The sequence below is a fragment of the Venustampulla echinocandica genome (assembly GCF_003357145.1).
Source record: "Venustampulla echinocandica strain BP 5553 chromosome Unknown scaffold_9, whole genome shotgun sequence".
NCBI classification, from domain to species: domain Eukaryota; kingdom Fungi; phylum Ascomycota; class Leotiomycetes; order Helotiales; family Pleuroascaceae; genus Venustampulla; species Venustampulla echinocandica.
Genome location: NW_022474214.1, coordinates 267,217 through 294,227, shown reverse-complemented (window position 1 = coordinate 294,227; position 27,011 = coordinate 267,217). Strand labels below are relative to the sequence as shown.

The window sequence follows — 27,011 nt, the reverse complement described above, 5'->3', positions numbered from 1 at the left end:
GTTTCTATAAAAAAAAGAAAAGTGACATCGCCTCTTAGTTACGTGACTGAAGAAGATCGTGTCTTATACCTAGTATACTGCAGTAACGGGTCTAGCTTGGTGCATCCCCCCTATTAAGGATGTCGCTCTGTTGTTCCATAGTCGCATGTTCAATAATGTCCTCCATCTCCATCTGATATCCCAACCTCTTGTACTGATCGGCAAGTTGGGCCGCCGCTATGGGGCTACTCCAGATTGAGTAGAACGGAGTCACTGGACCCATCGCCACTTCACCGAATACCTCACGCCAGACTTTTTCAACATCAGATATAATCACAGCTGTCTTGCTTGCATCGACAACGTCACTCGTTGCGTCTTTCGAAGCGTGTTGGCTAGCACTGCCATTGGTCAGCCGAGTGGGATCCATCGCTATCGGCTCAAACGCGGAAGTAACGGATGACAAAGGACTGTCGAGTTCGTTTTGGTGACTGATCTGATCGAGGTATGAGCACAGCAAATCGGCCATATCAGCGACAAGGCTGCTTGAAACACGTTGTGCGCTGTGAAGAAATTGAATGCACATAATGTTCTCATTACCGCCCGATGTGCTGGGCATTGCGTCGACGACAAGATCAGCGAGGTCCGACCGAGGGTTTGTCGCCGACAAAAAGCATTCCAGCCCTTCGCCAAAGGGGATCGTGCCCGGTTCTACGGCTGCGACCTGACACTCCAGCAGCGTGCTGAATCGGGTCCAAGACGGCCACTGCGTGCACTGGGACACAATATCGTCATAGGGGTAAGTTTCGTAGGGCATGCCTTGGAGATTCTGGTCTCGGACGCTCTCCAGCAGCTCGAGCTTCGTGTTTGCCTGTCTAGTATCCACGCGAACAGGAGTAACGTTGATACATGGACCAACGACGTCCTCAATCTGCGCCATGGGAAGGCTGCGCCCACTGACGAGATATCCGAACACAACGTCTGCCTGTCCTGTGACCGCAGCCAGAACCTTGGCCCACGCAGCCTTCAGGACGATGGCAAAAGTAATGCCGCGCTCCAGGAACTCGACTCGAGGGACTCGTCGCATCAGCAACTGGCTGGCGGGGTAGTTGTAGTAAGGCGGCTTCTTGTGCAGGGCGATCTCTGTCATGGAAGCGCCGTCTAGTAAACCGCGATAGAACTCGACAGCGCCGGCGTCATGCATTTCGTGAGCGGTGTAGACGAAGCTAGAGAATCCGGGCCAGCTTGATACGTCGCTTGCCGTGCCTCCATACAAGGCAGCGAGATCTTCTAGTAACAGCGGGAATGATATGCCGTCAAACTGTGCGTGATTGATGCGGAGAGTGAGGCGGAAGCCAGCGGCGCCCCCATCGAAGAACATGAACCGAATGAACGACTTGCCTAGAGCGGCTCTATCATTGACGGTGTCCTCTTCTATCATCCTGTCTGCAAACGTCTCAAGAGACTCGCCGTTGCTGCACTGGTAGTGGCTGAAGGCCCCCGGGAATGACCGTAGCACGACTTGGAGTAACTGTTGTCGACGGGCGAAGAAGACTGTCCGCAGGATTTGGTGACGTTCAACGAGGGCGTGACAAGCAGCCTCGAGACGAGCCGTGTCCAACGTGCTCGTAAAGTTGAGTGATATGTAGTTTGCCTTGGAACGGGGCTCTCTTAGCCCGCGAGCCACGAGTATGGTTTGCATATATGTCGTTTCCAGCACATCTTCGACATCATCATTGCTGTCGACGATGCAGTGGCGAATCATGTCGGACACGACTCCGTCTTCTGTTGAGTTGTGGACGGTAGAAAATCGGCGGTACTGATGTGACTGCTGCTCAGTTGTGGATGCTGTGCGCAGGGCTGCTGCCATCTTGCTCAGGGTCGGATTCTCAAAGATGTCGGCAACGGACAGCTTCAAACCCTCTGACTGGCACAGTGAAACTAGTTTTATGGCACTGATAGAGTCGCCCCCAACTTGCAAAAAGTGGTCGTCGGCCCCGATGGAGTTGACATCGACGGGCAACACCGAGGACCAAAGCTTTTGCAGTAGCTTCTCCATGGGGGTAGATGGCTCACGTTTGGCCACCTTGGATAGGCTATGTAACGCGAGGTCATCCATAGACATGTCAGAGAGCATTGCTCGGAGCGCTCGTCGATTCACCTTGGCCGATGCGGTCATGGGTATCGCGCCTAGCGGTAGATAGACCGATGGAATCATGTAGGATGGCAGGAAACGCGAGAGCTGCGAAGCAGAACTGGAAATCAAGGCATGCAGCGCTTCAATTGCCGCTGGATCAATTTTGCTCAAATCATTAGAGGCAACCTCGGTGCCCAAGGCAACGAAGGCTACCAGGGTGGAGTGAGTTTCGGTCCCTGACAATGACTTTTCGAGCAACTCCACGACAACGCCCTTGGCGCCTGGCATGGCTCGTTGTAGATGATGCTCGATCTCGCCCAGCTCGATTCTCTGCCCTCGTAGTTTCACCTGATTGTCCTTCCTGCCCATGAAGAGAAGAGTGCCGTCATCGTCAAAGCAGGCCAGGTCACCTGTTCTGTAGAGACGCTCGCAATTACCGAGCGTGGGGAAGTTACTGCGCCAGCTTGGAGGCTTCACAAAAGCTGCTGCCGTCTTTTCGGGGTCATTGAGATATCCCCGGGCCAGTATAGGACCTTCAATGAGTACCTCACCCGTGGCGCCTATGGGAGCCAGGATATCGGGGTTTGAAGCGTCAACGATCCAGAACCTCGAAGCCATCGGGCTGCCCACATTCCTGGGATGCGATTTGGCTGTCATGTTGGGATGACACGACATGATAGTGGCACACTCTGTCTGCCCGTAGCCTTGCACTAGCCTGACGTGAGGAGCCCATTTCTCAAGGTCGGAGGACGTCATGCTTTCAGCGCCCATGATAAGTGTCTTGACAGTGGATATCGCTTGCGGGGGGATCAAGCGTGAAAAGCTCGGTGTCATAAACATGTAGTTGATGTTCATTTCCTTGAGGACTTGGGGCAGGCGTGCCCGGGCCTCGCTGGGCACGATGCAAATACTGCCGCCGTAAATGAGAGTTGCGAGCATCTCGGCGATGGCAGCACCGAAACTGTACGAAGCCAGCTGCAGGATGCGCACAGAAGGCCCAAATAGGGCGCCTCGTGCGAGATGAGGCACCATGGAGCAAAAGGCTCGGTGCTCCATAACACAGCCTTTCGGCTCCCCTGAGCTCCCGGATGTGAATATCACGTAGAGTGCGTTGGAGAGGGCGGTGCGTCCACTGATAACCTGGTGGTCAGAGCTGGGGCGGTAGGAGTCGTCAACGACAATCGCAGTCTTCTTTTTGCACCCAGATATCCAGCCTGCCTGATCAGCGGAGCACAGGACTGCATTCGCATTTACGGCGTTCATTATGAACTCTAGACGGTCTCGGGGATGCGCTGGATCCAACGGCACCATGGCTCCTCCGGCTTTGGCCACAGCGAGCATGGCAACCACCATCCACTTTGACTTTTGAAAACACAACGGAACTTTGACCTCGGGGCGGACGCCCACGTTGACCAGGTGTTGCGCCAGACAGTTCGCGGCTTGGTCGAGCGCCTCATAGGTGAGATTGCCGTCCCATGCTTCGATAGCAACTTTTCCTCCGTTTCGGTGGACGCTCGCCTCGAACATCCCGTCCAAGCACAGCTCGGCGCTTTCAAGTAGTAGACTACCGGCGTTCCAACTTTCAATCTCTTCCCGGCCGTTGGGACCGAGCATATCGAGCTCTCCCACCAGACGCGTCTCGTTAGCTTGGAGAAGCTGCTGAACGAGGTGGCTGAACTGGCTCATAACCCTCTGCATTTGCTTATGGCTGATGATCTTGGAATCGTAGGCAGCATCGACCTCGACCGACTGCTCGCCGAGGGAACACTCTACGCCCATGGCATATGTATCCCTCACATTGTCCAATACATCCCCAGCGGCTGCCACCTGGACCGGGCAGACCAAGTCGGAGGTGACGGCAGGCTGGGGCTGAATGACGAGGAGGTTTTGGAAGCGACACGCGGCTCGCGCACCCTCGCTCAGACGTTGAATCCTCTGTATGCCCAACGTCTCGAAGGGCATCATCTCCGCTGCTTGGTCTTGCACCTGGCGTAGATACTCGAACACCGATGTGTCTGGGTTGACTACGGTCCTCACAGGCACCGTACTCGCTGTTGGCCCCGCGATGTTCTCGATTCCCGGCAACGGGGCTGTCCGACCCGTGACGACAGTCCCAAAGAATACATCACGCGAGTCGGTGTACCTAGCGATAAGAATCGCCCACGCGGCGCGGACAATGGTTGGGAGGGTAAAGGCGGCGCTTGCACGCTGCGTGCTGGCTGGTGCTATCTCTATGGTGTGTCGCAGCGCCGAATCGGGTTGAGGTCGCTGGCGTGCTGATGCCAGTGTCATGGGTGGGAAGCCTGCAGGTGTTGCATCCTGTAAAGATGACTGCCAATAGGCCTCGGCGGCCTCTAGGCTGGTATTTTTTTCGAGATACTTAATGTAGGACCTGAATTCTTTGGTGTTTTTCCGGTAAGCGCCATCGTCATGCTTCCGGTGATAGGCGTCATTGACAGCTTTGAGAATGAGTGACAGAGACCATCCATCATATAGAGCATGATGTAGGGTCCAAACGAAGAACCGTCGTCCGGAAGCCTTGTCGTCTACAATGGCGTACCTGGTGAGTGGTCGGCCGAGACCCATTGTCTTGTGGCTGTCTTGAGCCGTATAGTCACTGAGAGACTCTGCGTATTGCCAACATATTGACTCCTTGACCACCACTTGGACGAATTGACCGTCGCTCTGTGACGAGGCGTGAATGAGACGAGTCCTGAGTACTGGGTTGAGCTCGACGGTCTTCTCCCACGCCCCCCTAAGGCGATCAACGTCGACATCGCTCCGGAGCTCCGCCACCCCTTGTGCCGCGTAGGCTCCGGGGATTCTCACCGAAGTCGCCATCATGCCCTCTTGTAAAGCTGTGCATGGATAGATATCCTCGATGTCATCCTGCGCGACGCCGCATTCCATGGCAGCACGCTGGTACATGCTCATCTGTCCAAGAAGAGAGAAGTGCGCCACCTCATCGTCCTCATCACCATCGACAGCCTGGACTTCATCCTGGTTGACCAGCGTTGCCACAGAGGCCATGTCGCGTAAGACTGGGTTCCGGAAGATGTCGCGCGGAGACAGTACAATGTTCTGGGCACGGCACGCTCCAGTGAGGCGGATTGCCGTGATGGAGTCGGCCCCTATTCCGAAGAATGTGTCGCCCGCGCTGATGGTACGCCGCTCCACGCCGAGAACCGTAGCCCAAATCGCTTGCAGGCGTCTTTCCATTGGCGTTGACGGCTCAACGTGTTTCTCGATGACCTTGACCTTGAGTGCATTGAGCTGGCTGAGCGATAGCCTCGAGACGAGCCGCCGGAGCAGAGCTCGGTTGGTCTTGGCGGTGGTCGACATAGGGATGCAGCGGACGGGTATGTATGCGGAGGGTATCATGGTGCTGTGCATAACGGCGATCAAGCCGCCTTCTACTGTGGAGATGATCGATGCAAGCCTTGACCTGGTCGCCGCATCGACGTCACACAAGTCTTTGTCGGACGAGCCGCCATGGGCTTCACTGCTCTTAGCATCTGCCAAGAATGCCACAAGCATTGCCTTGCCCTCAACGTGTACAAGCTCGGCGACAAGGTCCTGCTCATAATCCCGCAGAGCCTTACGAAGATGATGCTCAACCTCGTCCAGTTGGATGCGCAGGCCCCTGAGCTTGACCTGCATGTCGCTTTGCTTGCGGCCCATGTAAATCACGGCCCCGTCCGCATCGTAGCGCACCAGGTCACCTGTCTTGTACATGCGTCGGGGTCGTTGGTATCCATCCTTGAGCAAACGTAGCCATCGAGGAGTCTCCTCGATGAAGGAAGCGGCCGTCCTGGCGGCATCCCCGAGGTACCCACGCGCCAGGACTGGGCCGTCGATTAGCAGCTCGCCGACCGCTCCCACAGGAAGCAGCACGTGATGGTCCTGGGCGTCGACGATCCAGTAGTTGGACATCAAAGGATTGCCAATGTCGTTTGAATGCGTCGTCTCGCCGACATCGACAAGGCTGGAGATGACCGCGCACTCCGTCGGCCCGTACACCTGCACAATATGCACGCGTCCTAGCCAAGGCCGAATGTCGTCTTGGGAGACACCTTCCCCGCCGATCCAGAGTGTTTTGAGGGTGGGCACAGCGGCTGGGTCTATCAGCCTTGCGACGGACGGGGTCAAGAACGCCCAGTTGACCTTCATGTCTGATATAAAGCCTGCAATGTTTTCCAGACGGCTTGCATCCGACGGGATGCACACGCAACCGCCGACCACCAGGGTGGTGAAGATCTCGAGGAGGCTCGCGTCGAACGAGTACGAGGAGAATTGCAGCGATCGAACTGTCGAACCTGCGAAATGCCTGGCGTGCGCCGTCAAGTGACTGCAATAGGCTTGGTGAGTGACCACGCAGCCTTTCGGTTCGCCGGTAGAGCCGCTGGTGAAGATGATGTATGCAGCGTCGTCCAGCCGCTTGTGCCTGCTTCTCAGTGCCTCGGTAGCACCGTCCACTGAAGCCCTTGAGTGACTCAGATAATCATCTCCAACTACGATTACGTTGTCGCATGGGACGTCTCGGAACAAGTTAGCATTCTGCGGCGAGCACAAGACGGTCCCCGCCTGCGTCTGTAGCAAAATACTCTTGAGGCGCGAGAGCGGCTGGCCTGGGTCCATGGGCACGAAAGTGCCTCCAGCTTTGAGAGTTGCGATCATAGCAACCAAGTACCACCTCGTCTTGTGGAAACAAAGGGGAAGGGGAGTCTCCGGTCCAATGCTAAGCTGTATTAAGCGGAGTGCCAGGGATGTTGAGAGGTCATCTAGCTCAGAATAAGTGAAATTGCCATCCCATGCGTGAACGGCAGGCGCTGCGGGACGGAGCAGGGCAGAATTAGAGAACATGTCATCTAGATAGTTGTTGACAGGCGGTAAGGGCGGGCGGTTCCAGTCACTGATTTGCTGGATATCATTGGTGCTGAGAATCTCCAGGCTGCCAAGCGTCGTGGTGAACGATCCTGGAAGGCATAGCTGTGTGAGGGCATGGATGAACTGGTGGAGAACGCGGTCCATCTGAGCCGCATTGATCATATTAGAGTCGTACGTCGCGGTGACCTTGATGCGTGTCTTCGTCATGGTACAGTCCAGGGCTAAGGGATACCCAGCAAAGTCCAGCTCGCCGGGGGGGGAAGTGAATTTGTCGAGCCATCCCTCATTTTCCTTCGCATCATCGCTATTGTCTTGCCCTTCCGGCTGAATTACCAGCAGGCTTCGAAACTGGCAGGCCTCGTAGAAGCTGTCGCTCAGATGTTGAATACGCTGTAGGCCAAAGATCTCGTGAGGAATCATGCTGATTGCCTGCTTCTGAAAGTCGCCTAAATACTGACCAACTGTTTGATTTGGGTCAATCTTGCGGCGAATTGCCACCGTGTTAATTGTAGGGCCCAGGACATGTTCGATGCCTGGAATCGGCGCGTATCTTCCAGAAAGAATCGTGCCAAAAATGACGTCTGCAGAGCCTGTGTACCGGCCAACAACAACAGCCCAGGCGGCCAACGCCAGCGTAGACCTAGTGTACTCACCTCCTAGCAGTGTCCCTGGTGGAAGATCGAAGCTGTGGTGAGTGATTGTGTCTGGTCGTGGGTGGTATGTTAGCCTCGACAGCGGAGGGAATTCAGATAAGGTTGCACCCTCAAGCTGAGATCTCCAGAACTGTTCACTGAGAGCACTTCCAGCTGCTTGATTGCTCTCTGTAACGTATTCGATGTACCTCGAGAAGCCCGTAGGCTTCTCGATTTTTCTACCGGCGTAGATGCTATGAACATGGTCTAAAATCAAACGAATCGTCCAGGCATCATACAGAGCGTGATGCATGGTCCACACGAAATGACAGCGTGCCGCGGAACTACGAACGATGGCGTATCGTGCAAGGCGCTCTCCAAACGACATAGGACTGCTGCGGTCCTGCTCCAGGTAACCGTTCAAGTCCTCACTCGTATGCCACTCGATTGGCTCTTTACACACGACTTGAAGAGAGCCCCTGCTCTCTGTGTTACATATGCGCGTCCGCAAAATAGGTGTCAGTTCGACCAGGTGGTCCCATGAGGCGGAAAATCTGTCAGCGTCGACACCCGCCGAGGTCAAGTCAATAACGGACTGGGACTTGTACGAATCGGTTTCTTTGATCGAAAGTGCCATGAGCCCTTCCTGGAGCGGTGCAGTCGGATATATATCCTCAATAAACGCTTCATTGTGGAGATGGCACTGAGATAATACCTCCTCAAGCGCTGGATTTTGCGCAGGAGTAGTGGGAGCAGTTGGGCTTCTATCGTCATTGAACATCGAAAAGGGTTCTGGGTCCAGGTCAAGCCGGCTTGTTGCAGCAGCCTCGACAGTCTCGGTGCTATTGCCAGTGTTTCCGGTTAAGAGCAGTGCCATGTCCTCCAGCTTGGGACTTTGGAATATCTGCGGGATCGAGAGCTGTAACCCACGCGCACGACAAGCAGCCACCAGGCGAATTGCCCGGATAGAGTCACCACCTATGGCCAAGAAGATGCTCTCTGCGCTAATTTCGTTTGTTTGCATGGATAACACGCCGGCCCACAAGTGCTGCAATTGTCCTTCTGCCCATGTCGACGGGTTTCTGCCGACCACAGCTGGGCCTCGGTACTCAGCCAGTTCTTTGCTTGACAGCGCAGCAACCAAGCTGCAGAGACCTTTTCGATCGAGCTTCTTGGATGCTGTCATGGGTAGACGCCAGAGAGGCACAAACAAAAAAGGGACCATGTATCTTGGGAGGAGGCTCAAGAGTTGCGCTTCAATGTTGTTCAGCGACGATAGGAAGGCCTCGCGCTTAGGGGACGAAGGAATAAGGTACTCATGCTGATGGTTTTGGGCGTCACCGTGTTCCGCATCTTCATTCTTCAGGCACACAAACGCCACTAGCATCGGGTCTTGGATGCTGACAATGTCGACAACAGCTGACTGCACATCCGGGGCAGATCGAAGAATACCAGCCTGGATCTCCCCCAAGTCAATCCGTTGCCCGCGCAGTTTGACTTGTGTATCGCGGCGTCCGAGGAAAATGACATTCCCAGTAGCGTCGTAGCGAACAACATCACCAGTCCGATAAAATCGGCCCTGTCTGTCCGTTGCCCAGACCAAGCCCTTGACGAATGCATTTTCGGTCTTGACAAGATCCCCGAGATAGCCTCGAGCGATAATGGGCCCCTCTATCAGTAGTTCACCCACCGCTCCAATAGGGACCAGCTTGTTCGGGTCGTGGACAGCAGTCACCCAGTACTTTGCGTTGAATGCGCGACCAAGATTGTGCAGCTCGGTGGTCAAGTTGTGGCTGGCGAAACCGCTTGATATTACGCCGCACTCCGTGGGACCATACCATTCAAAGAAGTGGGGGACAGAGGATTCCCATTGAGCAATGTCGCAACGATCCACAGACTCGCCTCCGAGTGCGAGAACTTCTAGTGTAGGTACGCTTTGCGGATCGATGGTCCTGGCCACTGTGGGCGTCAGGAAGGCGGCATTGGCGCCTAACGTTTCCATAGCCGCGCCGAGGTTATGCAGACGATCATGGTCGGAAACAACGCAAACACAGGCACCCAGTATCAAGGGTGTGAGCATCTCAAGGATGCTGACATCGAAGCTATACGAGGAATAAAGAAGTACACGTGACTGGTGAGAAAGAAGGAAGCCCTTTGCATAGGCGATAGCGCTGGAGAGAAAAGCGCCGTGCTCCATAACGACGCCCTTGGGAGTTCCTGTAGACCCGCTCGTGAAAAGCGTATAAAGCGCGGATGAGGCTGATGAAAGTGACAACAAAGAGTGTTCTAGTCGAGGGGAGGGAAGCGATTTACAGAATGCCTCATCTATAACCAGGACTTGATCGCAAACGTCCCGAAAGTCTGACGCGTACTGCCTGGAACAGAGAATGACCTTCGCTTCCACAGCGGAAACAATGACGTGACGGCGGTGCACCGGGTGGAGGGGCTCCATGGGGACAATACATGCTCCGGTCTTGATTGTTGCTATGATTGTGACGATGCTCCATACCGACTTCTCCAAGCAGAGGGGAACAAAAGTGCCAGGTTTGACATCAGCCTTCTCGATCAAGTGGCAGGCCAGGCGTGTGGAAAGGTCTTCCAGCTGTGTGTAACTCAACTTGCCATCCCATCCGCGGACTGCCATCGCTTCTGGTCGGAGTTCCACTTGTTCTGTGAAAAGAGCTTGAAAAGAGGAGTCAACGCTCACAAGACTGGACGAGTTCCATCGCCTCACCTCGGCCCAGTCCGCCTCAGTAATGGATGACATGACACTGTTGTCCATCCGAGCTGAGTGGTCCAGAGTGCAGAACTGACGGACAAGATGCTCATATTGTCTCACGTATCGCGTTACTTGTGTACGATCGAGGACCTTCTCGTCGTAGGCTGCTCTGACGAGTACCTCGTTGGTTGGAGTGACGACGCAATAAAGGATGAAAGTGTAAGTGCCGTAGCTTCCCATCTCGCCGCCCATGATGTTGCCAGGAGGAAACAAAGCATGACTATCGGTCACACTGTCGTCGGGAAGAGTTCGGATGTTGAGAAGACTTTGAAACTGACATGCGTGGTTTGCCCCCTCGCCGAGCCTCTGGATATTTTGCAGTCCTAGCTGCTCAAAGGGAATCATGTCAACGCTTTGCTGCTGAACGCCGACCAGAACGTCGCCCATGGTAGTCGTCCCACTCCAGCGAATTCGTACTGGCACGGTGACAATCGTCGGACCGACCAGTGAGGCTATGTCTGGGATCGATACATTTCGCCCTGACAAGGTGACGCCAAACACCACGTCATTTGAGTCGGTGTAGCAGCCGACGAGACCTGCCATGGCGGCGCGCAGCACCGTGGGCAGGGTATAGTAGGCCGCTTCTCGCCGACGGGGAATCTGGAAGCTGTGATCCAGAGTTGATCTGGCGTCCGGTAGATATATAGGAGTCGAGATCGTGGGAAACATTGGTACCTCGCACTCATCAAGATAGAGCCTCCAGAACTCTTCACTTGCCTCTCCTTCAAGCTGCTTCACCTCCTTTATGAACTGGTTAAAATTGGGAGGCCGTTCAATGTCTCCGCCGGCATAGGCCTTCTCGACCATATTTTTAATGATTGGCATGGACCAAGCATCATAAAGGACGTGATGAATCGTCCATACAAAGTATCTTGTACCGGTGGAGGCGTCTGATACGACGGCATAGCGCGACAAGGACTGTCCCGGGTTCATGACCACACTGCGCTCCGAGTCTAGGATCTCTTGAAGCATGTCAGAGCTTGTAATGGTCTTCTGAAGCCAAGGCCCTGGGGTCGTGAGCACGACTTGGAAGAGTATTTCACCCTCGCCATACACCAACCTTGTCCGCAAGATATCGCACGCCTCGATCGTCTGCTTCCAGGCGCCCTGAAACCTGGACATGTCGATATTTTCGGGCAGCTTAATCACTTCCTGACCAACGTAAGACCCGTGTTGCTTATATGAAAGCGCCATAAGCCCTTCTTGAAGGGCAGTACATGGATATGCATCTTGAATCATGTTAGCATCTCCAATGTCAGTGCATAGTGCAAGCGTCGCGTCGATGAGGGTCTGGACAGATATTGTTTTATCTAGCAAAGAAAAGGGAGAAATCTCTCCTTCTCCTTGTTGGGTCTGATCATTGACAATTTCGAGATCAACAGTGGCCGCCAAGTCCGCGAGTGTCGCAGCGCTCAGGACATTGGCAACTTGCAGTGGAATACCGCTTGCTCGACAGGCAGCAACGAGTTTCATAGCCGTCAAGGAGTCTCCACCGAGTCTGATGAAGTTATCATCGGCACTAATGTCTCTTTGTTCTATTTTAAGTGCTGAGGCCCAGTGGGCCTGGAGTTGCTTTTCAAGGTCCGTAGATGGCTCTCTTGTGTCTGGTCTCAGCGTATGCGAAGTGGCAATGTCCTCGTAAGTCAACCTAGATGTGAGCTCCCTGAGCTTAACCCTGTCAATTTTTCCTGACCGATTGCGAGGCAGGGTTTTGAGCGGAAAGAAAACTGTTGGGATCATGTGCGCCGGTAAGTAATCCACGAGCTTTGCTGCCACTCCTTCCACTGTTGTAGCCAAAACGGCTTTCGTGAGCTCCGAAATGTGTTTGAAATCATTGACCTCTTCCTCTATTTGGTCTTCAAGACATATAAAAGCTGCCATCACCTCCCGAGATGCAATCGACACAACACCAGCGACCACGGGGCCAGTCTCCGGGTGTAGTGAAGCGCGTAGATGATGTTCAATTTCATGCAGCTCGACTCGCTGTCCTCGGATCTTGACCTGACTGTCTTTGCGGCCAACGAAGGTGATGGTGCCATCCGTGTTGAAGAAGCCTAGATCTCCCGACTTATAGAGCCGACGAGGGTCGTCAGAGCTCGAGTCTATGGCCCACCGAGGATTCTCAATAAAGGAAAGCGAAGTCTTGTCGGTATCGTTAAGATAACCCCTCGCAAGAAGGGGACCTTCGATGACTATCTCGCCAGCACAACCCAGAGGTCGCAGCTGGTCGTGATCAGAGGGATTGACGATCCAAGTATTAGCTCCCATATTCCGACCGAGATTGGCAGAGCTCATACTAGGCTTCACTCCGGGATTGCTGGTACAAAGAATGGTGGTTTCTGCCGGGCCATACGCATCGACCAGATACACAGCATCTGCCCATAAGCGGACTATCTCTTGCTTGATGGGCTCGCCACATAATACAAGGGTCTCCAAAGTAGGGACGGCTAATGGATGCAGGATGCTTGCGGCGCTTGGAGTGAGACAGGCCCAGTTGACCCCCATGCGGCTGATGAAACCAGCCAGATCGTTGGATCTCTCGTCCTCAGATGGCACACAGATACAACCTCCATTCATGAGCGTATTCAATATATCACCGTTGCTAATGTCGAAGCTATACGCGGCAAACTGGAGAACCCGGGATGCTGGACCGAGGCGGAGGGTCCGGCCTTGCGTGGCGCCGCTCCAACAGATGGCTCGATGCTCAATGATGATACCCTTGGGGATTCCTGTTGTTCCGGAGGTGAAGGTGACGTAGGCTGCGTGCGAGGAATTGACTGTAGTACAAGGAGAGAAAGGTACGCAGGGTAGGCTTCGGACAAATGCTTCGTCTACCGGTATGATGGTGAGGTCGAGGCCCGAGAACAAGCCCTTACATCGACCAGAAGTGAGAATAACATGGGAATCAGAGTCTTCGATGATCTTGCTCAATCTAGACATGGGATGGCTGCTATCAAGGCCCACGCAAGCTCCGCCAGCTTTGAGAATGGCAAGCATGGATACCACCGCCCACGCTGATTTCTCGAAACAGAAAGGCACCAAGACATCTGGACCGACCCCTAGTCCCCTTAGATGCGATGCCAGGCGGTTGGATAGGCCATCTACTTCCTCATATGTGAATTGAGCGTCCCAAGCAGATACGGCCAACGCGGACGGCTGCCGCTTTGCCTGTTGCTCGATTAAGTGGTGCGCACAGGTATCCAACGTCGATGTGGGAAGGTCAGTCCACGATGCCATCTCGTGGGCGTCTTGGGGGCTAAACACTTCGATATCTCTGACGCGTATGGTTGAGATGTCGCCCGCAGCGGCTGTCAGTTGACGAAGAACATGCTCAAGCTGGTGCACGACTCGCCGCATCTGCTCCTCCTCGACCACTGTAGCATCGAATGTAGCCCTCGTGAGAATCTCGGAGCCGGTGAATTGAAGTCTTAGGCGCAATGTACAGCTTTCCCCTGTTAGCTGAGAGCTGTCGGCTCTTGTCAGGCTCTTTATGGCAGCGTAGTCGCCATTTCGCTCTGCGAGGCACTGTATGAGGAGATGTTTGACTGTGCCATTGGGGAGTACTTCTGGTTGTCGAAGGCGGAGGGAACGAATAAGATCTGCGATTGTCAAGTCTGTGTCGACAGAGGTTTCAACAACAATGGGGTCGACACCCACACTTCTTTCATCAGCATCTGGGTGACTTAAAGCAAATATAACTCGAGTTGATGCGGCCCAAGTGCTCAGCAAGACCGCCCATGCCGCTGAAGCTCTCGTGGTAATGTCACCCTGGTGCTCCGCTGGTGACGTTTGCATGCGTGATTCGAGGGTAATATACATGGCGCACTGAGACGCCTCGAGGTCGTTGTCTGTCAGTGGTATTCGGGCTTGGTGACTAGATTTGTCAAAAAGTGTCGTTTGCTTGGGAGTATTCTCGGCCTCGGATTCAGTCGACGCCAACATCTTTGTGAGAGCATTCGTCATCGATTCGAGGCGAGCGGAGCGTAGTTGAGATGGTTGCTTAGGTGCGGTGGGACTATGCCGAGATTCAGACCAAATGACCAGACGTTGTTGATATCAACCGGAGGTTTTGGACTACGGCGAGCGCGTAATACCACAAATATTTTGTTTCTCATACAAATTAGCTATACTGATAAGCAACAGGAACATTGTTGATTCCACTATGACAGCTGTAAGAAGGGACTCGCAAGTCACTAAGGTTCACGAGATAGACTCAAGAGGCGCAAAGCTCCTAAGGCACGGCACTTTTGGGCGACTATGCCTTATGAACTGGGGGGTCTATATACTCTCCCCCTAATTACTTGTAACAGTGGGCCCCCTGGTCGTAGGGCTATTTTGTATAGGAGGACAGGGGGCCCATTATTACAAATAATTATTAGGGGGGGGGGAGTGTAGTTTGATTAAAGTACTCCGACTACCTTGCAACGAGACTAGCGTACGCTAAAAAAAGAACTACGCCTCCTCCGCCGCCTCCGCCGCCTCCGTATTATATATGCTAATCGCGGTTACCAAATGTGACGGACGGCGCAATCACAGGATCTGCCACATCGTTATATGCTTACTGCAAGGGGTTAAGACGGAGCTAGGCACTAGGGACGATATGAGGAGATAAAAGGTCGAGACTTTATCTCCTCCTTTCCTCTGTAGCTTAGTATTTTCAATACAAGAGATTCTCTAAACTCTGTGCTTTCGACCTTTGCATTGATCTCGCCGTCACACCAAAGCATCTCCAAGTAGAGCAAATTATTATAATTAGATGTCAACACCCTGGCAAAGCACGAATCTGTGATAATCCATACTCGCCCCTAGCATCGGTTGACTTCCGACTCATTCTTTTCCTGTCAATGGCAGTCTTTATATAACCCCCCACGTACTGGTAGATTCTCACTCGCTTGCACTTTTCATTTCAACCCAGGCATAGACGTCGCTAAGCACAACTTTGAGAGACTGTTGCCCTTTGACGAACAGACAGAGGACAACGCAGACGTCTACGTGTCGAATCGATAGCTTCAGCAAATATGAGAGAGCAAGCTGGTCAAACTTCGAGTGTTCAGGATGCGCGAACAAATGGGCACCCTCGGGAAAACGGGTGCGATCCCAAGTTTGAGCCCATGGCCATCGTCGGCATGGCTATGCGCTTGCCCGGCGGCGTTCGCAATGGCAATGACTTTTGGGAGATGATAGTGCAGAAGAAAGACGGTCTTTGCAAAGTCCCCGAGGATCGATATAACATTAAGGGCTTCCATACAGAAGAACCTACGGCAGGCGCTCTTAGACAACCGCTTGGTTATTTTCTACAAGATGTCGACCTGAAGCAGCTCGACACGTCCTTCTTCTCGTTGCCCAAGAAAGAACTCGCACGACTCGACCCTCAACACAGACAGCTACTCGAACTCACTTGGGAGTGCATGGAGAGCGCGGGTGCCACCGGCTGGCGCGGTACTGATATGGGCTGCTTCGTCGGGGTGCTTGGACAAGACTGGCGAGATTTGAACTCCAAGGAGACACACCAGTCCGGAAACTACCGCGTTACGGGCTTCGAGGATTCTTTCCTCTCGAATCGATTATCTTACGAGTTCGACCTGCACGGGCCTAGTCTCACCGTCAAAACCGCGTGTTCATCGTCCATGTACGCTCTGCATCTCGCCTGTGATGCCATCCGTCTGGGCGACTGCTCCTCTGCCCTCGTCGCCGGCAGCAGCCTCATCTTCTCCCCGGGGATGTCGCTGGCTTTTGCGGACCAAGGCATCCTATCACCAACCGGGACCTGCAAGACCTTCGACGCTGGCGCAGACGGATACGCGCGCGGCGAAGCAGTCAACATGATCTATATCAAGAAGTTGAGCGACGCCTTGGATGATGGCGACCCAATCCGTGCCGTCATCCGTGCTACCGCCGCCAACTGCGACGGCAGAGGTGCCGCGTCGGCGGGCATCACGACCCCAAGCCCAGCTTCCCAGGAAGCATTGATCCGCAAGACGTACGCAGCTGCTGGCATTAACGACTTTTCTCAGACGGCATACGTTGAGTGCCATGGCACAGGCACGCAAGTTGGCGACCCCCTAGAAGCCACCGCCGTGGGCAGTGTTTTCGGCGAAAAAGGCGTGTTGATCACGTCTGTCAAGCCCAACGTTGGACACTCGGAAGGCGCAGCAGGGATTACCAGCGTGATCAAGGCCGTTCTCTCACTTGAGAACCGAACAATTCCGCCCAACATCTTTTTCAACAAGCCTAATCCCCAGAGTATGTAATAAGTTTCTTCTCTTTCCGGGAAATTCCTGTATAAACGCTTACTCACATGACCTAGTTCCGTTTGCCGAAGCATCTCTGCGGGTCCCTATTGAGCCTGAACCGTGGCCAAAGGATCGCAAGTTGAGGGTCAGCGTGAACTCATTTGGTATAGGTGGATCAAACGCCCACGTAAGTTCTGCATCAAGATGGCCGTGCTGAAGGGTGGTTTAAAGGCTAATCGCCGTATCAAGGCTATTATTGAGGCGTGGCAACCAACGGAGAATGGGGAGCATCTCCAAACGCTTACAAATGGACGAGATGACCATCAAAGCCACCTGCTCGTATTCTCGGCGCAAAACGCCGACTCTTTGAGGTGCAGCATCGACAAGTACGCCACTTTCATGACCAACACGGCTGTACGATTGAAAGACCTGGCGTATACGCTGGCTGTTAGACGCGAAGCCCTAGCGTACCGCTCGTTTGCCGTCATGGACAATGCATCAAGCCCCTTGGTCCATGTGCCAGCAGAGCAGGCAGGACCCAGGCCCCAAGTCGTGTTTATCTTCACAGGACAGGGTGCTCAGTGGCCGCAGATGGGTAAACGGCTGCTAGATACTAATCTAGTGTTCAAGAATACAATTAGGCAGCTAGACCAGCAACTGAAATGTGCTCTTCCGTCAATCGGCTGGACCATCGAAGGTATCTGAGTGATTGCCTATTCCATCCCTTATCCCTGGGCGTCTTATGTACTAATGGCATGCTGCTAGATGAACTATGTAAATCTGCTTCAGACAGCAAGATTCACACGGCCGAAATGTCCCAGCCAATCTGTACAGCTGTCCAGATTGCCTTGGTGGAAACTTTGCGTGCTTGGGGTGTCAGGCCTGAAGCCGTACTTGGCCATTCGTCTGGCGAGATTGCTGCTGCGTACGCCAGTGGTGCCCTCTCAATGAAGGTAGCCATGACAATTGCCAGTATGCGAGGCATCTCGGTGCAGGAATCCGCAAAGGTTGGTGGAATGGCTGCTGTCGGGCTTGGACGGGAGGAGCTGCTCCCCTTCCTTGAAGAGGGAGCCGTCGTGGCCTGTGAGAACAGCCACCGCAGTAGCACTATCTCTGGCGATCTGGAAGTCGTTCAGCTGGTGGTCGCCAGGATAAAGACGGAGCTCCCCGACGTCTTCGTTCGTATGCTCAAGGTGGAAAGGGCTTACCACTCGCGTACGTGCAACCCAGCGTTTACTCCACTCTGATTGGTTTCCAACTGATGTCTTCTGCGCAGACCATATGCGAGCTTTTGGGGCAACTTATCAAGAGCAGCTGACACGAGGAAAGGTGGCCAGCAAAGAGCCACAGATCCCGCATTACTCCAGTGTCACATCTAGTAGGATCTGGGGCAAGGACGCCTTGGGACCGGCGTACTGGCGCGAGAATCTCGAAAGCCCAGTCCTCTTCAACACAGCGCTCCGTGCGCTGCGAGACGACTTTGGCAAGGAGAAGCTGATTTTTGTTGAGATTGGCCCTCATCCAGCCCTCAAGGGTTACGTGGAGCAGATTGTTCGTGACGTTGGCCATGCAGATGACGTTCACATTGGAACTCTAAGCCGGGCAAGTGACTGCCAGCAAGTGCTGCTGAGTACGGCGGGAAAGCTATTCATGTACAACTGCCCAAGTCTAGATCTTGCGGCTGTTGTGTCTCCAGGGTCCGTTCTCACCAACCTACCCAGCTACTCATGGACGCAAAACAATATACACTGGGACGAATCGCGTGTCTCGAAGGAGTGGAGGTTCCGCAGCGAGCCTCCACACGAACTTCTTGGGACGAGGGTTCTGGAACTCAACAACGAGCCGCACTGGAGGAACATGATCTCCCTGGACGACCTTCCGTGGCTAGAAGGACATCAAGTGGCTAGCCAGATCGTCTTTCCCGCAGCAGGCTACATCGCAATGGTGGGGGAAGCTATTCGCCAGCTTTCGGAGGAACGTGTGTACAGCCTGAGACAGGTCAACATCAAGTCCGCCCTCGTGCTCGCACACAGTGCACCCGTTGAGGTTGTCACGACTCTTTCTCCGCTTTTCGCATCATCGCCCGATGCTTCTGCCTGGTATTCATTCCACGTCAGCTCTTTCAATGGCACCAACTGGACCACACATTGTTCCGGGGAAGCGCGGCCACGGTACGACGGGCTTTGCTATCCGACAGATGTCGAAGCTGCTGTGACTACCATGCCACGCAAGGTGGACCCCAAGTCGTGGTATGATATGGTGGATGAGGCAGGCTTCTGCTACAGCGGTCTGTTCCGCGGTCTCAAGGACATCTCGTCCTCTACGACTGCAAGCGAAGCTCTCGGCGCAACCTCAATCGCTGACATTCCGGGTCCTCCCCGCTACACATTGCATCCAGCTCTGATTGACCAGTGCTTCCAGATGCTGTGCATCTCTTCAATCCAGGGCCAGACGCACAAATACCTCAGATTGGCTGTGCCTACCTATATTGAAGATATCGTCATCTTTGCCGGTGGAAATAACCTGCAAGTAAAAGCTACAGGCGTCGCTTCGCAAACGGGCTCATTCAGCGGCGACGTGTTCGCCCAACACGACGGTAAGCCGTCCCTGTTCATGAAAGCTCTCAAATCGTCGCCCCTCGAATCCAGCTCGATCCCTGGTCAAGATCTTCGGCTTTTTCAGCAATTTGAGTGGAGGCTTGACAGCGACTTGAACCCCTTGGAGCGAAATTTTGTTGCGCCTCAAGATGGATGCACAGATGGATTCCTAGAGCTCGAGTCTCTTTTTGTACTGTGTGCTGCGGAATATGTCGAACGCATCCGGCCCGCTAGCACTACTCCAAGCCACCTAAATAAGCTTCATAAGTGGGCAAGGGAAGAGATCGACAGAGCCTCAAAAGGCGGCAAGATGCTTGTCGAGCCCAGCCATGCGCTGTGCGACCGCTCCGAGAGGCTTGCTCGAATCAAGGCCATCGCTTCTCAGGCTCAGGCGACCCGGTGGGCTCCATGCGCTGTTGCCATCACGCGTCTGCTAGATTCAGCCCCGGATATATTCTCCGGTAGCGTAGAACCCTTGACGGTCCTGATGGAAGGAGACTTGCTGAGTCGCATCTACGATATTTTGGACGCTGGCGACTATTCAGCCACCATTCGCTCCATTGCCCACAAGAACCCGCGGCTAAGAATCCTCGAGGTTGGCGCTGGAACTGGCGCTGCCACTGAGAAGATTCTGAAGGCGCTGACGACGTCGTTTGGAACACGTAGCTATAGTAAATACACGTACACCGACATCTCTCCAGGCTTCATGAACGCAGCCAAGGAGCGCTTCAGCAGCTACGCCAACATCGAGTATCGCGTTTTCGATGTCAGCAAGCATCCAGCCGATCAAGGTTTCGAGCTGGCATCTTACGACCTCATCATCGGCGCCAATGTTATACACGCAACGCCATCTCTGCACACCTCTCTCACACACCTACGAGCCCTCTTGCGACCCGCTGGTCAGCTGTTTCTCCAGGAGCTCAGCCCTGAGGCGAAGTGGATCAATTTTGTTTGGGGACATCTCCCTGGTTGGTGGCTGGGTGAAGATGACGGGCGGCCAGATTCGCCGTGGGTGTCGCCGCAGCGGTGGACAAACGAGCTCGTGGCTACCGACTTCCAAACTCCGCACACCATTGTCTATGACTATCCACCGCCATTCCATATCAACGCGTCCATCATCGCGACGGTGGCCTCCGAAGCGAAACCAGCTTCGACGGTCACTCTTCTCTGTAACTGTGAGGAAGAACCGCACGTACAGGTGATGAAGGAGAGGCTCAAGACAGACGGTAGCGACGTCAACGTGTGCCTCTTTGGCCATGGATCTGCCATCCCTAATTACGGGGGAGACATCATCTGCTTTTTGGACAAACCAGCTCCCATCCTATACGATATGCCGCAAGAAACATTTCAGCAGATCTTCCGTCACCTCCTTGCTGCAAGGGGCAACATCTTCTGGGTTACTGGTCTGGCGCAGATTAACTGCCAGGATCCGCGCAATGGCATGGTCCTCGGCCTCGCTCGATCTCTCCGACAGGAGGAGAACAAAAAGATGTACACCATCGAGTTGGACGACAAGACGCCCGTCGACACAGCTATCGACCACATTGCCGCAATCCAGAGGGTGTCACACAGGGATGCCCCGTGGGACGACATGGACGTGGATTGGGAGTACGCCATCATTGGCGGCTTGGTATATGTCCCACGCATGCACTGGCAGACCAGGGCTGGGACACTCACAGAGCAAGTTGCCGACGAGGACACAGCAGTCACCCTGAAGACTCAGAGCCTGGCAATCGGGAGTCCAGGTTTGCTCCATACGATGCACTGGGAAGAGCAGCCAGTTACCGAGCTGCAAGAAGACGAGGTCCGCATCCGAGTGAAATCTGTGGCAATGAATTTCAAAGATGTTCTCATTGCCATGGCGATTGTCAACGCCAATCTTGGGGAAATAGGCAGAGATGTAGCTGGCGTCGTCGAGGCTCGGGGCAGCGCCGTAACCGGCTTGGAAATTGGCGACCGCGTCATCTCTTTGTATCCCGGCTGCTTTACTACGTACAAGAATCTCCCCGCATCACACTGCGTCAAGCTCGAGTCAAATCTCACTTTTGAGGAGGGCGCCGCCATTCCTTGCGTTTATGCCACCGCCATGATGTGTCTTGTTGACAGAGGAAACTTGAAGAAGGGCCAGGTTAGCAGCCTCTATCACTTGTTACGCAACTCACGTTGTAGACTTTCTGACTGACACTCTCCCGTAGACTGTATTGATTCACTCGGCATGCGGTGGTGTCGGTCTTGCTGCTGTTCAGATTGCTCTGTCTCTAGGCGCCCAGGTAAGCTCCCGCCGATGGATTCAGGTTTCCGTAGACCTCCGAACTCTTCAGTGTGGCCCCCTTATCATGTCTTTGTTTGCTAACATAAGCCGCTCCTTGACAAGGTCTTCTGTACGGTCGGAAACGCGGCCAAGGTCGCCTACCTGGTTGATGAATTCGGCATATCGGCCTCACACATCTTCAACTCTCGAGATGATTCGTTTGCTGCCGACGTGATGAACGCAACTCACGGCAGAGGAGTGGACTTGGTTCTCAACAGCTTAGCAGGCGAGCTTCTTCACGCCTCGTGGAAATGTGTAGCCGAGTTTGGCGTCATGATCGAGATCGGCAAGCGGGACTTCCAACGGCACGCGAAGCTGAGCATGGACGTTTTTGAACTCAACCGCGGTTTCGTGGGCCTTGACCTGGGCCACATCCTTCTTCACCGGCCAGCAGAAGCCCTGGATGCTCTGCAAAGATGCATGAAGCTTCTCCACGACGGGGCCATCAAGCCACTGCCTCTGGCAAGAGTATTTGATGCATCGGAGATCCAGGAGGCTTTCCGGAGCATGCAAGGAGGCCAGCATATTGGGAAGATGGTTGTCAACATGCCGGATGAGCCGCAGACCCTCCAGGCTGTCAAGACATCGCCCGATCTGAAGTTCCGCTCCGATCGCAGTTACATGCTGGTCGGGGGACTGGGTGGTCTAGGCAAGGTGATCGCAGGATGGATGGTCGAGCATGGGGCACGCCATCTCATCTTCCTGGCTCGGTCCGGGGACTCGCACCCGGAAACTCAAGACTTTCTGGCAGAACTGCAGAGCGTTGGGTGCCAAACACAGGTCTTCGCTGGCAGTGTGGGCAGCAAAGGCGACGTGGCAGCCGCAGTCCAGGGGGCTTCGTTGCCAATAGCGGGCGTGATGAACATGTCGCTGGTATTGAAGGATGTTGCTGCGGCCAACATGACCTTCGAAGACTGGAACACAGTCATGCCGCCGAAGGTGCAAGGTACTTTGAACCTACACGAGGCTCTGCCCTCAGATCTGGACTTCTTTGTCCTGTTCGGATCTTACAGCGGAATCGCTGGGCAGTGGGGCCAAGTCAACTACGGCGCCGCCAACACGTACGTGGACGCTTTCGTGCAATACCGACATGCCCACGGCCTTGCGGCCTCGGTCATCGACCTTGGCGCCGTTGGAGACGCAGGGTACGTCTCACAGAACCCGGACGTGCTAGCCTACATGCGAAACAGCGGTACCTACATGCTGCATAGTTGGGAGGTTCTTGATGCGGTGCAACTGGCCGTGCAAAGGTCAAGGCCTTTGCTCTCTGATCTTTCCTCGGCAGGGTACATCAACTCGAGTCAGATTATCGTTGGTGTCTTGACAGGAATGTCAATCTCAGACAAGAGGGCACGCCTGCCCTGGAAGCGGGATCCTCGGATGAGCTACTACCAGAACCTGACCAGCGACACCGACGCTCCGACCGGCGCGTCTCCGCAGCATGATGATGTGCGCGAGTTGCTTGCGCAGGCATCTTCGTCTCCCAAAATGCTGGCCACCGAGGACACGCAACGATTGCTTGCGTCGGTGCTTGGGATGGCTCTTTCTAGCTTCCTCCTGAAGCCGCCCGAGGATATGCATCCGGACACGTCCTTGGCCAGCATCGGCGTGGATTCGCTGGTGGCTATGGAGCTGCGCAACTGGGTGCGGCAAAAATTTGCCGTAGAACTCAAGACTTTCGACATTATCCAGAGCGCTTCTCTCCTTGCTCTCGCAGAGCTCGTTTCGCAGGCGTTGACGCTACGGTATGGAGCTCCCGCTTCTTAGCGTCCGGCCCTGCGCCGGGACGGCCCTCTTTAGCAGCCGTGCCAACTGTCATGCTGTAAGGCTGTAGCGTGGCATTAAGCGAAGCGGCCGCCTAGACGATTATTTAAGCTTCCCCTAAACCTAGTAACTTAAGAATCAAGTCCGCCTTTGCGTCACGGGTCAGCTGGACGTAAGACACGAACAGGTGATTGTATTCCAAGGAGGTAAAGCTAAAGAGAAGAAGAAGAGAGAGAAGCTTTCTTCCCTTTATATTTATAAGGAGCTCTATCGGAAGATCTCTCCCGAATATCGTACGAGCTTTTAAATCAAATGGCCCACAATAGACGTTAAGATGCGGGATTGTAGCTAGCGTATTATAGAGCCTCATTTGGTGCCTAAGGCCCAAATCCTACAACGGTCCATACTGTCACACTTTGCACTCTACCTCTCCTCTTGCTCTGACCTAGTCTCTACCAATCAATGCAGTATGCCAAGTCACGTGCCAGTGCCACTGCCGAAAATAGGGCTAATATACGGTACTTTTATTTATAGGCAATATTATTTATAGAATATAAGGGTATTGTGACGGGTTGTACTCGTAAGCTGGACTCAGCTGCCTTAGGCAGCTCTCGTTGCCCTAACAACCACCCGTTAGCCCCTTACAGGCCCCTTACGGGCAGAGAGCTCGTGCTTCTGTCTTCTTCTTCCTTATGCAATTCTTCTTATACCTTACAGTAGCTCGCAATATACTTTATTCGACCTAGCCTATCACAGGTATTTCTTAAACCTAGCCTACCCTTGTTTTATAATATTAAGCTTGTGTAATAGTAGTCTATCCGTTGCACCGGCACGCTAGTACATAGCGCTAAACTGTAGTAAGCTAGAGTGTGTTCGCTACACGCTCATATTGGCCCATTCGACGATTCAACGTGACTTTCTGTCGGAATCTACAACGGGAATTCGCTTAAATTCGCCTGACGTTCCATTCAGACCTTACTATATCCGCCACTAGCGCTGTGTACTAGCGTGCCGGCCCAAGGGATAAAGAAATAATAGTAAATAGCTTAATTTGACAGCGATTGTTAAAACTACAGTTATCTATAAAATATTCTCCATGTAGATATTCACAACTTGCTAGCGAGTAGTAGCCCTAGCTCCACGTCCAGATTCCTCGAACAGCAGTAACTCGTCGAGCGGCAGTGGCTGGATGTAAGATAACGTGAAGGACCTCCTAGACTGTTTCTTAGCATTCTTGCCCTCCTTGATCGACTTGAATTCCATTCCCCAGGCAAGAAAGGCTGCCAGTCCGGACATGGCCAGCGCTGCGTAGAAGACGTGGTCAATTGCGTCGTTGTAGGCGGCCAGAACAGCTTGCAGCAGCTCGGCTGGAACAGCTGTCTTCAGGGTCGTGGCGCCATGGGACAGCAATGTTTCGGAACTCACAGCAGGAGCCGTGTCCTTGAGATGGGCGATCAAGCGGTTCAGGAAAATGCTGTTCCCCAGCGAGATGAAGATGGCGCTTCCAATACTCTGCGAGAAGAATATAAGTGAAATCCCGGCCGGCACATCCTGGTCCTCGAGGACCGTCTGCACCGCGATCTGGGGTTGCTGAAACCCCATACCAGACGCAATTCCGATGAAGATTAGGTAGCCAATCCAGACAGGCTGGGGGGTGTCCACCTCTAGTGTAGTAAGCAATCCCGCAGCCACGGTTGTCAAGATGCCGCAAACGATCGCCAAGGGAGTGTAATACCCGGTCCACGTGACGAGCAAGCTTCCAATGATGACTCCCGTCACCAAGCCCAAAATAGCCGGCAGGAGCATGACGCCGGCGGCGAGCGCGGATGCACCCTTGACGCCCTGGAACCAGAGGGGCAGGTAGTAAGTCCAGATGGCGAGTGCCGAGGAGAGGGAAAAGGAGAACAGAGCCCCGAAAACAACGCTCCGCGACTTCAGTACTCTGACTGAGATAGTTGCTTTTTCTGGCGAGAGGAGAGTCTGGATAACAAAGAAGATGATGAGAAGAGTTATACCGACAACGAGGGCCACGATGATGCGGGCATCGCTCCATGGATATTTAGAACCACCCCACTGCAAACCAAGAATCAGGGAGAGAATGGCCGGGCCAACAATCAAGGCCCCGAACCAGTCAAAGCGCCTCAGTTTTTCCCTGACGGTCAACGAGAAGGCCGAGGCTGATTCGTTTTGGGGTGGCTTGAGCAGAATCTCCATAACGACAGCGGTGACGGCGCCGACGGGCAGGTTAATCCAGAAGCACCATCTCCAGCTGGCCTTGTCTGTGATTGCACCCCCAAGCATCGGCCCCATGATGTAGCCAAGCGCTTCCATGGCCCCAAGAATGGCAATGAACGTGGGGCGACTCCGCAAAGGCACGCACTGGGTAATAATCAGGAGAGAGCCGCCTGTCATCCCAGCGGAACCCACGCCCGACACGGCGCGGCCGGTAATGAAAGCGTTCGAGGTCGGTGCGGCGGCCGATATTAGACTACCCACTTCAAAAAGAATAAGGCTGCCCATGAACACCCGCTTTACGGGGAAGAGCAGGTACACCTTGCCCCATGTCAGCTGAGTGGCGCAGACTGTCAACTGGCTATCATCAGAGGTCAGCGATAGTGCCATCAAAGATGCTTCGATCCGCTGTCAGGAGGGTTTCCAAAGGCGAGCTCTTACAATGCAGACCCGTACCAGCCGACGTCCACAAGGGAGTTGAAATCGTCCGTGATCTTTGGATTCGCTGTGGCAACAATGCTAGCATCCTGTTCCACGACGACGACTTGTCAGTTTATCGCGCTACGATGATACAGAGAGACCAAATTGACGAGGGAAAAGGGGGCAGCAGACGCACCAGCCCAACCATCAGAACCGAAAGCGCTAACACTACAGACACGGCGTAAAGCCGGAAGCCTGTGTGGATGCTGGAGGTATCTTCCTTCATGGTCGACTTTCTAGTTTCTCTGCATGTTCAAGTCGCAGCAAAGTGGGCGATAGTAGACACGAGTCCGCATGCTGTGTTTACAGAAAACACGAAGAGACGGAGGGATGAAGCGAGGAAGAAAGAGACGACATCGGGAAACTACTCTAGAGGAGCGAGCGAATAAGTTGCTACCTCAGTAAGGAAAGAGGGTGAAACAGCACGAAAGGAAGTTGAAGAGTGTAGTCTGTAATATGTATGGAAGATTGTTTTAAAAGTAATGTCTGCGTGCACGGCGTAGTTGCTTCGTTAGCATCTCTTCGAACAGTGCGTTCCAACTATAATTAGATCATAATATTCCCTGCCTTCTTCGCTGAAGGCGAAACATGCCCCCTGTATTTTCTGAAACATAGACCTATTTATTACGTCAAAAGGAAAAGCCCGGAAAGATACTAGTAACATCCTTGTCAAAGAACAAGCTGTTCCTTCCGCCTACTTTCTAAAAACGGAATAATAGCTAAGATCAATTTATTTATTTTTGCCCAAAGTACCGACCAAGTGTTTCCTTTTTCTCGTTCCTGATTAAGGCGTTTAACTACTCTTCTACGGAGTGGATAATTTCATCTTACTGATGAGTAAAACTTTAAATGATATATTTAAATATTATAATAAAAGCTAAGGGTTCCCTCAGCTTGGAGCTGCTTATCCCTTGGAATGTCATATAGCCTTACTTGCTACGTATGTTGTGACAAGCAGCGGAAATTGCAATGTGGATTCCCTT

The 27,011-nt window shown here is 53.6% G+C and overlaps 3 protein-coding genes across 3 annotated transcripts; 1 reads left to right on the top strand and 2 right to left on the bottom strand.

Moving 5' to 3' along the window:
* Positions 1 to 91: 91 nt before the first annotated feature.
* Positions 92 to 14,374, bottom strand: BP5553_08847 (HC-toxin synthetase-like protein; the record flags this gene model as incomplete). Its single annotated transcript, XM_032017470.1, has 1 exon — positions 92 to 14,374. One exon carries the CDS (start codon positions 14,372 to 14,374, stop codon positions 92 to 94), a length of 14,283 nt encoding a protein of 4,760 aa, XP_031866113.1.
* Positions 14,375 to 15,429: 1,055 nt separating this feature from the next.
* Positions 15,430 to 23,319, top strand: BP5553_08846 (Uncharacterized protein; the record flags this gene model as incomplete). The annotated part of the gene is made up of 7 exons (XM_032017469.1): positions 15,430 to 16,654; positions 16,719 to 16,831; positions 16,894 to 17,341; positions 17,410 to 17,859; positions 17,921 to 21,369; positions 21,437 to 21,511; positions 21,616 to 23,319. 7 exons carry the CDS (start codon positions 15,430 to 15,432, stop codon positions 23,317 to 23,319), a joined length of 7,464 nt encoding a protein of 2,487 aa, XP_031866112.1.
* Positions 23,320 to 24,432: 1,113 nt separating this feature from the next.
* BP5553_08845 (Uncharacterized protein) lies at positions 24,433 to 26,254 on the bottom strand (the record flags this gene model as incomplete). Its single annotated transcript, XM_032017468.1, has 3 exons — positions 24,433 to 25,909; positions 25,990 to 26,075; positions 26,165 to 26,254. The coding sequence occupies 3 exons, from the start codon at positions 26,252 to 26,254 to the stop codon at positions 24,433 to 24,435; spliced, it is 1,653 nt and encodes a 550-aa protein (XP_031866111.1).
* Positions 26,255 to 27,011: the final 757 nt, after the last annotated feature.